This window comes from Artibeus jamaicensis, unplaced genomic scaffold (genome assembly GCF_021234435.1).
Source record: "Artibeus jamaicensis isolate MK-2021 breed Jamaican fruit bat unplaced genomic scaffold, CSHL_Jam_final contig_452, whole genome shotgun sequence".
In the NCBI taxonomy this organism is placed as follows: domain Eukaryota; kingdom Metazoa; phylum Chordata; class Mammalia; order Chiroptera; family Phyllostomidae; genus Artibeus; species Artibeus jamaicensis.
The window spans coordinates 17,112,047-17,127,795 of NW_026521837.1; the positions used below are offsets into that span (position 1 = coordinate 17,112,047).

At 34.1% G+C, this 15,749-nt stretch overlaps 1 protein-coding gene across 2 annotated transcripts in view; it reads right to left on the reverse strand.

The window, feature by feature from the left end:
• The window catches only part of EMCN (endomucin), an 89,452-nt gene that overhangs the window by 39,807 nt on the left and 33,896 nt on the right, over nucleotides 1-15,749 (reverse strand). For both annotated transcript variants that reach the window (XM_037151929.2, XM_037151930.2), the window contains exons 3-4: nucleotides 15,153-15,230; nucleotides 3,108-3,218 (exon numbers count right to left, since the gene is read on the reverse strand). In XM_037151929.2, coding sequence (XP_037007824.2) covers nucleotides 3,108-3,218; nucleotides 15,153-15,230 — 189 coding nt within the window. The remainder of the gene's footprint in view (nucleotides 1-3,107; nucleotides 3,219-15,152; nucleotides 15,231-15,749) is intronic.

Genomic DNA, 15,749 nt, shown 5'->3' on the forward strand with positions numbered 1-15,749 from the left:
CCTTCCTTCTTTCTGCTGCATAGAATTCCATTGTGTATATGTACCATAATTTTTGGATCCATTCATTTACTGACAGCACTGAGATTGCTTCCAGCTCTTAGCTATTGTAAATTGTGCTGCTATGAACATTGGGGTGCATAGGTTCTTTTGACACAGAAAAAGCTTTTGATAAGGCACAACACCCATTTATGATAAAAACACTCAGCAAAGTGGGAATAGAGGGAGCATTCCTCAATATTGGGCATATATGAGAGACCTACAGCCAACATCATACTCAATGGGAAAAAACTAAAATCTTTTCCATTAAGATCAGGGACAAGACAAGGATGTCTACTTTCACCACTTCTATTCAATATAGTACTGGAAGTTTTAGCCACAGCAATCAGACAAGAAAATAAAATAAAAGGCATCCAAATTGGAAAGGAGGAAACAAAACTGTCATTGTTTGCAGATGACATGATAGCGTACATGGAAAATCCTATAGACTCTACCAAAAAACTGCTCAACCTAATAAATGAATTTGGTAAAACAGTGGGTTACAAAGTCAATATCCAGAAATCAAAGGCATTTTTGTATATTAACAATAAATCAGCAGAAGCAGAAATCAAGAAAAAAATCCCATTAGATATAGCAAAAACAAAAATAAAATATTTGTGAATAAACCTAACCAAGGAGGTAAAAGACCTGTATGCAGAAAACTGTGCAACACTGAAGAAAGAAATCAAGGAAGACACAAACAAATGGAAACATATACAGTGTTCATGGATAACTCAATACTTTTTAGTAAATTTATAAAAGTTGTGTGACAATTAATATAATCCAGTTTTAGAATATCTTCGTTAACACAAAAAACTCCCCTGAGCCTCTTTTTTGCAGTTAATCTCTAGTCCCATCTTCAGCTTTAGGCAACCCATCTTCAGCTTTCTTTCCCTATAATAATGTTCATTTTGGACATTTTATATAAATGGAATTACACAATATGTCATGTTTTGTGAAAGGCTTCTGTCACTGGGCATAATACTTTTGAAGTTCATTGTGTTATAACATATATCAGTATTGTGTCTCTTTAAATTGCTGAATAGTATTCCATTGTATGGCTATCACATGTTTTCAAAAATTCCAAATTCATTCCAAATAAAGTCCAAAGGAATGTTTCATTTCATCAGTTTGTAAATATTTGAGTTATTTCCAGTGTGACTATCATTAATAATGGTACTATTACCATTCATTATCTCAGTAACACTCTGTCTTGATAAAGCTATCTTCAGAGTAAGTTTTATAATTGGCTTGTGTATGCCTTCCAACTTTGTTGTTTTTGAAAGGTGTTTTGGCTATTGCAGGTCCTTTTTATTTCTATATAATATATTTTAGGAGCAGCATATCAATTTCTACAAAAAAACCCTTGCTGTGATTCTGATAGGGATAGCATTGAATATACTAATCAATTATTTATCAACTTGGGGAGAACTGATATATTGAAATATTGAAACTACCCTCTAATCCATGATTATATAATGTGTCTCCATTTAATTAGACACTTAATTTCTCACAGAAAATGTTTTGTAGTTCAGTGTATAAATCTTATGTCTATGGTTACATTTATTTCTATATGTCTTGCTCTTTCTCATGAAATTGTAAATGACGTTGTTTCCTTAATTTTATTTTTGAATTGTCATTGCTAATATATAGAAATATCATTTATATTTATATCTCATATGCCATGATACAAAGTATTCTTTATTAATTCTAGTAGTTTTGGCAGTTTCTTGGAATTTTCTACACAGATAATGATGTAGTCTGCTAAGAAAAACTGTTTTGTTTTCTTCTTTCTAATTTGGATAAATGGTTCTATCTATCTGTGTCTCCATGTGTCTGTATATCACCTCATTGTACTATCTAGAATATTTGGTTATAATTCTTTAATAGAAATAGTGACAATGGATATCTTTGCTATGTTCCAGGTCTTAAGAGAAAAACATTAAGTTTTTTCACTATTAAGTATGGTGTTTGCTGTATATTTTTCATTGATGTCTTTTATCAAGTTTGAGAAAGCATCAATTTATTTCTTATTTTTTTAAAGATTTTATTTATTTATCTTTAGAGAGGAAGGGAAGGAGAGAGGGAGAGAAATATTAATGTATGGTTGCCTCTCACGAGTCCCCTGCTGGGAACTGGCCTGCAACCCAAGCATGTGCCCTGACTGGGAATTGAACTGCAATCATGTGGTTCACAGGCCCGCGCTCAATCCACTGAGCTACACCAGCCAGGGCAATTTATTTCTTATTTCATGAGAGTTTTAATTATTAGCATTTGTTAAATATTGTCAATATTTTTTATACCTACTGATTCTACTAATATGGTATATTATATTATTTGATTTTCATATGCTAAACCAAGCTTGCATTCCTGGATAAATCCCCTTTAATCATAATTTTATACCCCTTTTTAATATGTTATTAAATTTGGTTTGCTAATATTTTATTAAGGATATTTAAATCTATAGTTATGAGGGATTTGGCTGCAGTTTTCTTAACTTGCTTTTCCTTTTTATTCTTTCCTAACTTTGGTAGTAATGTAATACTGGCCCAGATATTTACTTATATACTTTTCCCTCTTCTACTTCATGAAAGAATTTGAAAAGAATTGTTTAATTTCTTTTGGAAATAATTTATAGAATTTACATGTGGACCCATCCTGTATGGAATTTGCTTCATGGAACAATTTAAAATTTCTAATGCAGTATCTATAGATGTTTTAGGTCTTTTCAGATTTCCTATCATCTTGAGTCAGTTTTAGCAATTTGTTGTTTCTAAAGAATTTTTCCACTTATCAAAATTGTCTAATTTGTAGGCTAAGTTCACATTTTTTATGTGCCAGATACCACAGGTGACTGCCCACCCTTGAATTTGATCTTCATTGGCACCCAGTCATTTGTGGCTATGGAGGGGTAGAGTATCACTGTACAAACCAACACTGCCAAAGGGTGAGACTAGGAGAGAATTTGGGGAAAGCATGACTCTTCAGTAGCAGTGGTCTAGAAAAACATTCTGCGTCTAATTCTATCTAACACACTAGTTTAACATTTCAGCACAAATTCTTATACTTACTTTTGTCTTGAGCACATTGTAATGTTGAAACAGTACTTGGAAGTGAAATATTTCTCACTGTTACAGTCGCGGTGGTCGAGTCTTCTGTCATGACATCATTGGTCGTAGCTCCTAATTATGTAAAAAGAATCAACTGCCATCAGAGGTATAATCAACCACCACCAAACAGTCTCACTAGTATTCATATTAACATCCAGTTACAACTTAAGGATTAATTACTGAAAGTCATCTGATCAAGATTTAGAAATTGAACATTTCATGCCTACATTTTAGTGATCCAGTTAAAACTAAGAGGCACATTAGACTCTCCTATATGTTTGCAATAGGTTACCTCATTTAAGTATAATAGTAATCCTATGAGTAAAATAATAATTATGATAATAATTTCATCTAAAAATCTCAGAAAAGACTTCTAGCCAACATGGAGGTATAAATAGATGCACTTTACATCTTCCCACAACCAAAAGAAGGACAATGGCAATTTAAAAGCAAAAAGTAACCAGAACTGCCAGAAAATTGAACTGCATGGAAGTCTGATAAAACTAAGGAGTTAAAGAAGAAACATTTACTCAGACTGGATAGCTGAGGTGGAGAGGACGCATGGCAAAGACGTGCCTGGGGGACCTGGCAGGTGAAGTGGCAGTGGACTGGGAACTGCCACATTTGCAGGTGGTTAAACCAGGAAGAACAACTGTGGAGCAAGACAAACTGCACAACCCAAGGTTTCAGTGTGGGTAAATAAAGCCTCAAAACCTCTTACTGTAAAAACCTGTGGGGGTTGAGGCAAAGGAAGAAAATCCCAGGCTCACAGGAGAGTTTGTTGGAGAGACCCACAGGGTCCTAGAAAAAACACAAACCCACCCACCCAGAAATCAGTGCCAGAAGGGCCCACTTTGCTTGTGGGTAGTGGAGGAAGTGACTGAAAACCAGGTCACAGCCAAGCGAGTTGCGTTCCCTCTTGGACCCCTCCCCCTCGTACAGCACCACAATGCAGCCTTGTGGGTTGCCCACATGGTGGATTCCTAAGGCTCCATACCTTACTATGTAACAGATGAGTCCAGACAAAAAATGTGGCCCAGATGAAAGAACATATCAAAGCTCCAAATATAGAACTCAACAATGAACAGATAGCCAACCTATCAGATGCACAGTTCAAAACACTGGTAATCAGGATGTTCACAGAAATGGTCGAGTAGTGTCACAAAATAGAGGGAAAAGTGAAGGCTATGCAAAGTGAAATAAAGAAAAATATACAGGGAACCAACAGTGAAGAAAAGGAAACCAGGATTCAAATCAACAATTTGAAGCAGAAGGAGGAAATAAACATTCAACAGGAACAGAATGAAGAATAAAGAATTTAAAAAAAAATGAGGAGAGCCAGAGGTACAAATAAACTTGTACCTCTGGCACAACTTTAAAAGTTCCAATATCTGAATCATAGGGGTGCCAGAAGGAGAAAAGAAAGAGAAAAAAAATTAAAACTTAGAAAAAATGAGAGAGATCTTCACCAATCTCACAAAGGAAAATAGACTTACAGGAAGTCCTAGAAGCTTAGAGAGTCCCAAACAAGTTGGGCCCAAGGAAGCATACACCAAGGCACATCATAATTACATTACCCAGGATTAAAGATAAGGAGAGAATATTAAAGGCAGCAAGAGAAAAAGAGACAGTTACTTACAAAGGAGTTCCCATAAGACTATCAGCTGATCTCAGAAGAAACCTTACAAGGCAAGAAGGGACTGGAAAAAAGCATTTGAAGTCATGAAAGGCAAGGAGCTACATCCAAAATTACTCTATCCAGCAAAGCTATTATTCAGAAGGAAGGGCAGATAAAGTGCTTCCCAGATAAGGTCAAGTTCAAGGAGTTCATCATCACCAAACCCTTATTATATGAAATGTTAAAGGGACTTATCAAAGAAAAAGAAGATGATCAAAACTATGAATAGTAAAATGAAAACAAACATACAACTATCAGCAACTGAACCTTAAAAAACAAAGTAAGCAAACAATCAGAACAGAAACAGAATCATAGAAATGGAGATCACATGGAGGGTTATCAGAGGGGTGGGGAAGTGGAGAGAATAGGGGAAAAGGTACAGGGAATAAGAAGCATAAATGGTAGCCATAAAATAGACAGGGAGAGGTTATGAAAAGTATGGGAAATGGAGAAGCCAAACAACTTATATGTATGACCCATGAACATGAACTAAGAGGGAGGAATGCTAGTGGGTGGGGGTGCAGGGTGGAAGGGAGTAAAGGGAGCAAAATAAATGGGACACCTGTAATAGCATAATCAGTGAAATACATTAAAAAAACTCAGTAAAGTTAAATAATTTCCCCACATTCTCATAACTTGTAGCAGGAGAGAGCCAGAACATGCATCCAAGTTTTTGTGATGCTAAAATTAATCATTCAACTGCTCTAGAAAGGGGAAGCAGTGACAGTTGAATATAGTACCATGGTTCCCATGCTGTATGAGAAATAAATAATTTTTAGGTAGGCATACTAGCCCTAAGGAGAAGGATCACGGGATATATAAAATAATCTTTTAATTATACTTTGTTTATTTTTAAAAGGAAAATTAACAACAAAAATAAGCTGAGCTTTCAAAAATAACATAGGAATAAGTCTACTTGAAACAACACATCTTATAAAAACAAAGTGATTAATGCTCTTCAGCCATTTTACTAACATTGGGTTAATAAAGAAAAACATGTGTGCTGGTTGGTGAATGCTTAGTGTTAAGTAGATAGGATGTTGGCCAGAAATGGGGAGAAAGTGATTTAATAGATTTTTATCCAAGTAGGTTGGAACCTAGAATTGCTGGGGCCTTCCAGAAATGCCAGTTTCCATTCTATAGCATAAATACCTATTGTGTAATGCAAACCCTTAGCGCTGTTGAGAGATTTATTCTAGAGAAAATAATAATTTGCAAGAAAACTTCACAGGCCGTGGGTAAATAAGTCTATACACAAAAAGCCTTCAGGAACTGGCATGCAAACAAAGGTAAAATAAATTCAAACATAAGTTACATCATTAACACTGCATATGAGAAAGGATAAGCAGCAATGGGCATAAACTTCAGAGACATCATAAAGCACTCAACTGAGAGGGAAATACTTGAGAAAGTAAAGATAAGTCTTTTTGTAGCAGGAGGGCAAAAACTGGTGTCTGTGATAGCATGGAAGTGGGAAGGTCACCCAAGGTGCAGAAACTTAGCACTTGAGGATAGAGACCCAAGATAGGGGTAAAGATTTTGCTTCTCACTAAAAATTTTTTAAAAGCTTGGAAAACATTGGCACAGGAGATTCTCTTCAGAAATCTTTGGAGAATAATTCTTCTGTTAAACTAAAATTCGAACACATGAAAAGGATACCCTAACTATCTAACAAATTTCATAGTATAAAGTAGACTCAACAATCTTGGCACTAGAAAGAGAATATATAGGTAAGAAAGATGTGAGGAGCTGCTAGATGAGAAAAATACAAAGCAAAGAGTAGGATAATGGAAGAGCTGACTGAGGATGCAACACCAAAGATCTTGCTTAGAGAACTACCTATTATTAATATGGAATACGCTTCACAAATGAGTAGACTTAGAGTCCACACCAACTTCATGAGAGGCTGTCAGTGATACAGTCAGGCAATGGAAGGAATCTTAAATGCTTCCTTAGGCAATGGAAAGAATCTCGAATGCTTTAAAGGCAATCAAAATATTTTTAAATATCCATGGTGGACCTACAATGATGAGAAGAAAAGATATAGACTGGGGGAAGGGAATGGGAGAGAGGGGAGAGACAGGGTGGGGGGGCTGGGATGGGAGAAATAGACAAAAAATGTATTTGAAAAATAACTAAATAAAAATTTAAAAAAAAAGAAAAGATATAGAGAATAATGCTGCCAGAGTTGTAAATTTTACTAGTACAGTAATATGTTTCAACTCCTAGTCTCAGGAGAGGGGGAAAATGAGTGACTGACACATATTAATATATAAGAATCATAGCCTTGTATTAATGTCTTGTTGGAAAAATTCTTTTAATTGCATTATGCGTTCACACATAGAAGATTCTGAACTCTTGCCAAAAAGTGACTGTCACCTCAGAGAAAGAAAAAAGCCAATCTTAAAGCTATTCTCCATACTTATATGGTTTGCTTTGTTTTCCATCTGGCCATTTTTTTTCAATCTGGCCATTTCTCCCCAGATACCACTATGTATCTGCTTTGGTTTACAGCAGCAATTTTTAACCTTTTTTTAAATCTCATGACACACATGAACTAATCCCCAAAATTCTGTGGCACACCAAAAATACATTTTTCTATCTGACAAAAATATATATAATTTTGATTCATTCCCACTTTATGGCTATTGTTTTGTTGGCTGTTGTCATTTTTTTAACTTGACAATCTAGGGAAAAAGGGGTCAGTGTCCCTGACTAAATAGATGAGTATTGCATGTTTTAAAAATTCCAGGTTCACATTGCACTGTAAATCAAGGTAATAATATATGTATTAGATTTGACAAACATTATTTTAGTTGAGAAATATTAATTTTTATTGCAACATTGAGATAATTTTGGCTTTAGTTTTAGGATTCATGTTTTTTAAATTCATGCTGCATGATTCTAAGAACTTCGTTTTAGCTGAAATGTATGCAAGACAAAATATTAAAAAAAATTAATTTACATTTGAATTGGAATAAGGAAAATCTAGCATAAGAGATACTTGAGAGATACACATTAATACTGAAGTATATAAGTGCAGAGAAAGGGATTGAGGCTACTTTATAATTGTCTTGAAAATATTAATATGGGATTCATCCTGTGTATTTTGGGAGATTACAGTTTGGGGAGGAAGCTGTAAGTATAAACATTAGTTACATTAGAAGTTTAAAGTGTATTTACAACAGATTGACTTGAAAGCGAGGGATTATGGAGTTAAACTCCTCAGGGAAGAGAATTAAGCAGCTTTAGTCTTCTGAAATTATATGATTTAAATTATAGTAATTTTTATAGTCAAATTATTTGAAGATGTATAGATTAAAAAAAGTCTGTGGTAAAATTACTAAGATTTAAAAAAGTGTTAGTGTGCATTGTAAAACCCCAGGGGAGAGTATTTTCTTAAGTAATTTCCCAAGAACCTACATTTTCAGGGATCACTTTATGGATTAGTATTCCCCAGAAATTCTGTCCCCATGACAGCATGGGTAGTCCACGATAAATTAACTAAATTAATGTCCAGATTCATTTCACTGACTTTTGGGGTAATATTAAAGAACCACTCATAAAAAGACTGAGGAGCCTAACTGTGTGTACTGATGGTCCAGGGAGATGAGTCAAAGCATGCTAAAGACTTGGAAAAGAAGCTTCCTAAGGTTTAGGTTAGATTCTCTTGATCTCCTTTCTTGAAGTGAAAATCAATGCCCCAGACTATAGGTAAGTTTAAACGTTAAGCCAAAGAGAAAAAAAATAATAAAAGAGATGTGAAGGAGTGTAGGCCAAAGGAGCGATTCAAGAATTTAAGACCACACCTTCTTTAGTCCTTCTTTTCTACAGCACCGGGCTATAGAAGAATTTCAGTTTTTGGAGAAAACAAAATAGTGCTGTTAGAGAAATGTAGGTAAAATTAAAAAACTGTAGCTTCTGGTGGGAGACCAGAAGAGTTTTATTTTAATGTAAATTTTATATTTTTTCTTTTCTATATCATTTACATGGGGGTTAAGTTCATGGCTTACTGTCCTCCCTCTTGTAAGACCACTTAGGATCTAAGTATAACCTCAAGGCAAGGAAGCCAGAACAGACCACTGCAGGGCTCCCTGCCACTGAGGCATTGCTAACAGGTGTTTAGGTGTTCTCAGTTCTGTCCATCATCTAACCCAGTTTATGAAAGTAAGTTCATATAGGAATTTGGGATGGAACCTAGGCCAGTTAATAAAGTTGTACTTAGAGGTGCTATTTGCATATGTAACCCAGAAATCAGATGTATTGGAGTAGTCTTGTGACTTCACAGGTACCTACTAATTCGGGATTCTTTTTCAAATCTTTGCTCTTCCTTATAGACTTCACTAATGAGTAGATGTTGACTTTCTACTTCCTTAAAATTTATTTTAATTTTGGAGCCAGGGAATATATTGGTAGGAGCTTCTCTTTTATTTTCTCTTATCTAATGGTCCTATTTACCTACAAGTTTTTACATATCAGCAAATAATACCAATGATGCTTATAGGGACATTAAAAGTTTCTAGAATGTTTGAGTTGCTCTTTTGAAAACTGTGGTTCACAACGATTGCACAGTGGAGTACTTTGCAGTTGGTGGTGATGAAAAAGAATTGCTCTGTTTCCTGATTATAGAATATGAGGGAGGACCCCAAAATATGGGATTTATTTTAAGAACTTTATATTTATTTATTCTTACATGGTTACACTTTAGTCACCTTCAAAGTACTCTCCATCAGATGCAATACACATATTGAGACATTTTTCCCTCTGCTCAAAACAGTTTTTGAACTCATCAATTTTGATGCCTTTTAGAGCTTCTGCCAGCTTTCTTTCTTTCTTTTTTTGGTCTCTTCTACATAGGAAAAACATTTCCCTTTGAAGACTTTTTTCATTGAGGGAAATGAAGAAAGTTGCTCAGAGCAAGATCAGGTGAATAGAAAGGGTGGGGTATGGGGGTCATGTGGTTTTGGGTGCAAAACTGCTGAACACCCAACGTGGTGTGGACAGGGGTGCCCGTAAATCACCCATCGTGAAATAGACAAGCACACTAAAAGAGTCTTCAAAAAAATTTTTCACTGAAGCTAAACACAGCCTCTCACAACAGTGCCAGCTGGTTCACTGATACAGATGGGTTCCTAGAGCACTAACCTAGTGGGAGATGCCTGTACTACAAGGGTCCCATCCTCCAGAAGATAACTCTTTTTTGAGTGTCCTCTCTCATACATTTTTTTACTGTGAATGGAATTTAAATAAACATAAATCTTATTTCAGTAATTTTTAATTGTACTACCACTGTAGCCTTAAGGGCTCAGTGGGGAAGTCAAATAGACTACCTTTTGTGGTTACGAGGCAATAATGGGCAAAAGTCCACCCTGCTCATCTACCAACACCACCACCAAACTGTTTGAAATTGAGCAATTCAACTTCTATTTGTTTGATACATTGGCATTCTATACTTACTAATAAGATTTTCTGTGGATATGTTTCTGCCAATTAAAAAAAAATAGACAGCAACTGTGTTATTCAATAATGAGGCTCCACAGTGATAACCTTGCCATTCCACACTAAAAGTAAGAGGAAGAGCATCAGAGTAGACAGAAACAACAAGATCTATTGTTACTGTGAAATCCATGTGTGAATAGTGTCTCTACACAATGCTCAAGAACATGACCTTTCGTCTGGACTTACTCTTTCGTAAATACAATTCCAACAAGTTGTTATTGTATGTACATGTTAAGTTGCTTGCACTTCAAGCAGTAACTTAAAAGAACTGATCATCCATAGCAGGCTGGCAATGTCTTCAAAGGGATGGCTTGAAAGCAGGGAAAAAGTAGAGCATGTACCCAAAACAGAAAGAAACAAACAAATATTTACAGAATTTGGTGACCACTTTGTGGAGGGGGGAAAAGAAAAGCTATGTGAGTCTTATTAATATCTGAAGGGATCACTATTTAATAACCAAGTGATGAATTCAGATTAAAATAATATCAATTCATTAAGAAATAGTTGGTTATGAATTTCCTAATTAGACAGAAAATTTTGAAGTTAAAGGACCAAGTTTCAAATTCAAAATTGTTATTATAAAATTTGTTTTTTAAAAAACTGTTATGCCAGTTAACCTTTCTGAAACCCATATTCATGTCTTTAAATAATAATATTTAAGTAATAATATTAAACCAACTTAAAAATGATAATACCTTTTTTAAGATGAAAGTCAAATGCACTATTTTAAAAATAGTATTTAAAAACAAATTGCAAAGCACTTGCAAGTCAGGCTTATTATGCTCTGCCTAAAGAGAAAAGGATACCCATAATATTCTTTAGAATAGTCTCTATACCATTTACTTTTCATTAAATTCAACTTAATTTTAAAATTAAATGCTTAAGGAGAGTAACCTCTGATAGACAGTAAATGCACAGAAAAATATTTTTAAAAAACTTAGTAGGGAAGAATTAATAAATATGTAGATGTTAAACAATGTAACCCTAAAAAACAAATTGGTCAATAATTAAATTACAAGGAATATTAGAAAACACTTTGAGATGAATGAACATGAATATGTAGTATATGGAAATGTATGGGATGTAGCAAAAATAGCCTGAGAGGGAAATTTATTGGTGTAAACCAACAATTATTAAAGAAGAAAGATGATTTTAAATTAATATACTAACCTTCTAACTTAAGAATTTGGAAATAGAAGAGCAAACTAAACCTAATGGGAGCAAAAGGAAAGAAATAATAAAAGATTAGAGAGGAAGGAAGTATAATAAAAGTAATAGAGAAATCAATGAAATCAAGTTATTTTTTAAAGATCAAACAAGTCAATAAACTTTTAGTTAGACTGACAAAAAAGAGGACACAGATTACTAAAATAATGAATTAAAGAGAAGACATTACTACCATCTTAACAGAAATAAGAAGGATTATAAGGCAATGCTATGAACAATTGTGTGCCAACAAATTAAAGAAGCTAGTAAATGGACAAATTCTTAGCAAATCAACAACTAGACAAGTAAGTCAAGAAATAATAGAAAGTCTAAATAGACCTATAATAGATACAAAGGTTGAGATACAAACTTTTTTCACAAATAAAATACAAGGACCAGATAGTTTTACTGGTAAATTCTGACAAATGTAAATACTTTTTTTTTTTTTTTAAAAAATTATCTTAAGGAAAGAAAGAAGAAAACAATATGCCTCACTCCCCCCCCTAAACACCTCCAATCCACTCTATACCAGCCAGGGCTAAAGAATAACTCTTCATAAATGCTTCCAAAAATTGGTAGAGAAGGGAATACTTCCCAATTCATTCCATGAGGCTAGTACTAACCTCATACCAAAATCAGACAAAAACATCACAAGAAAATCCCCCACAAAGCTACCAACCTAAATCTCATAAGTGTAGGCACAAAAATATTCACAAAATAACATGTCATATCCAGCTATATACATATAAAAAACATTATATGCAATGACCACCTGGGATTTATCCAGGAATTGATTTCAGCATACAGAAAGCAATATTATATGTCATATTAAAATGAGAGAGAGAAAAATCACATTATAATCTCAATATAGTAGGAGGACATATATGACACAGTCCAACATCTTATAAGAACACTCAACCAACTGCTAATAGAAGAGTATTTCCTCAGCCTGATAAAGGACATCTGTGAAAAACCCACAGTAACATCATACGTAATGATTAAAGACTAAAGGCATCTCCTAATAATTAGGAACAAAACAAAGATACCTCCTCTCACCACTTCCATTCAAGGTTGTATTGAAGGTTCTAGCCAGGGCAGATAGGCAAGAAAATAAGATAAAAATCACCCAGATTAGAAATGAAGAAGTAAAATTGTCTCTAATTGCAGATGACTCTTGGATATAGAAAATCCTAGGGGACCCCCCCACACAACACATGCACAAATTGGAACCAATAAATGAGCCCAATAAGATGGCAGGATACATTTTTACTATTTGAAAATAAATTCTATAGTAGCAATGAACAATCCAAAATGAAATTAATAAAGCGATTCCACTTACAACATCATCACAATGAATGGAATATTAGAAATAAATTGAACAAAAGAAGGACAAGCCTTTGATACTGAAAACTGTAAACATTACCAAAAGAAATTTGAAAAAAACCTAAATAAATGGAAAAACACCATATTCATGGATTGGAAGAATTAAGGCTGTTAAAATGCCAACATTTCCCAAAACGATCTGCCCAAACGGATTCAATGTAATCCCTATCACAATCTCAGTTGACTTCTTGAAGAAATTGGCAAATTGACTCTAAAATTTATATGAAAAATCAAGTGATTCAGAATAGCCAAAACAATCTTGAAAAAGAAGAAAAATGTTGGAGCACTCATTTCATAACTTAATGCAAAATTATGGTAATTAAGAGTGTCTAATGCTGGACAAGGATAGACATAAAGATAAGTGGAATAAATTTGGAAGTCCAGAAAAACACCCATGCATTTATAGCCTATTGATTTTCATTAAGAGTGACAAGACAATTCAAATCAGGAAATAATAGTCTTTTCAAAAAATGGTGTTAGGACAAACACATAATTACATGTGAAAGAAGGAAGCCAAACTTCTACCTTACATCCTATACAAAATCAAAAACTTAAATGTAAGACCCCAAACTATAAAATCCTCAGAAAAATACATTGGTGTAACTCTTGTGACTTGAGTTGAGCAATGGTTTCTTAGATTAGACCCTACTGCACAAGTGACTGAAGAAAACTAGAGTGTCATCCCAAACTATGTGTCTTGGACAAAAGTTTAAGCTGAAGGCAATTAAGAAACAGCAAATGCAGGAAAAGCTTTTCCTTTTCTGCCTAAAGGCAGGATATATATTCTTTTATGGAGACAAACCTTTATCAGCCCAGAGAAGGCACCAGAGGAATTTGCAAACAAAACTTAGTCCATTAAGTTTCCTTTCATATATTTACCTTCCCTCAGTCTGCCACCCTAGAGAGGCTTAACCATTTTTCTTTGTCCTGTCATTCTCTATTTTCCTTTATCTTTTTTCTTTTTACAGATTTATTGGGTTTTTTTGTTGTTGTTGTTGAAGATGGTATATAAGCTGAATTCTAAGCTGCTGTTCTGAGTTACTTTTCGTTCTAAGTTTCTCACATGATGTGCACTGCATGTGTTAATAAACTGTTTTTTTTTCTTTTTGGTTATAAGTTTTTTTGCTAAGTCCCCAGCTGAAAACCTAAGATGGGTAAAGTTTTGCTTACTCTACATGACAGAAGAAAATATAAATTTTGCTTCATCAAAATTAGAGATTTTAATTCTTTGAAGGATACCACCAAGAAAATGAAAAGATAACCTTTAGAATGGGTGAATGAATTTGAAAATTACCTACCCAATGGAATCTAATTCAAAATATATAAAAAACCTTTACAACCCAACAATAAAAAGGCAAATAGTTCAATTTTGAAAAATGGGCAAGGGCTTAAAAAAACATTTCCCCAAAGAAGATATACAATAGTCAATGAGTATTAACTCAACATCATTAGTCATGAGGCTAGCTAGTCATTATCTCATTAGTCAAAGAGATGCCATTTCACAATCCCTGGAATGGATATGATGAAAAAGACAGACAACAAGTATTGGTTAGAAAATAGAAAATTTTTACTCTCATACATTTCTGGTGGAAATGTAATACAACGCAGCTCTTCTGGAAATCAGTTCTTTAAGAATTTAGACATAGAGTTACTACATAGTAACTCAGCATTTCAAGGTATACACCCAAGAGAAATGAAAATACATGGTCACACAAAAACTGGTAAACAAATGTTCTTAGCAGAATTATTTATAAGAGCCAAAATGTAGAAACAGCCCAAATGTCCACCAATGAATAAATAGATCAATGAAATTTAGTTAGTAATCCATATAGTGAAATATTATTGTCATAGAAAAGAATGGACTACAGAAACATGCTACAGCATGGATGAACCTAAGAGCATTATACTAAGTGAAAGAAGCAAGACACAAAAGGTCATAGATCATGTGGTTCTATTTATATGAAATTTCTAGAATAGGCAAATCTATAGAGACAGAAAGTGGATGCCAGGAGCTAAGGGAAGCTGAGAGTAGCAAGTGACTATTAACAAGTACAGGGCTTCTTTCTGGGGTGATGAAAATATTCTGAAATTGGATAGCGCTGATGGTTATACAATCTTGTGAATATACTAAAAACACTGAATTCTGTACTTTAAAAGAATATACAATATGATATATGACATTATGGTGTGCAAATTACACATAGAAAGGAAAAATAGTGGCAAAACACATTATTACTCACCTTCACCTTTAGCCATAGTGGTTATTGAAGTAAATGAGGGCAGTGGAGATGTTTGTCCAGAGTCCTTGATAGTCGTTCCTAGTTTGAGAAGATAGATGGCATTATTATTAATCACAATTTCATCTCCCCTGCCAAGCAGTAAATAAAAGTCAGTCAAATCTGGAGGTGGACTGTAATGCGTCTATAGAGGTACTGAATAAATTTGCCTATCTTTATTTTGTGCATTTTCCAGCTTCCTTTATCCAAAGTAGGAAATGTAAGTACTGGATATTTGACTGGCCTATGGAAATGCACACATATACATACATGCACACACATTTTTCTATTAGAGGCCTCAAAGCAAGGTTTACTACAGTTTGTTACCCAAGGATCTTAAAATATGCAAAAAATATTATTGTAAAAACAAATGATTTTCCCATGGGAAAAATGACCTGGTCAATACGACCTGAGAATAACATGCCTTTTTTTTTAATGAATCACATTTCATTTTGTTGATTTAAGACTGAAATTTCAGGTTTATTTTTGCATTTTAGAAGTTCAATTTATGATAATCAGTGTCTGCGAAATGTTGATTTTCAATTCTGTCCATTAGCCTTT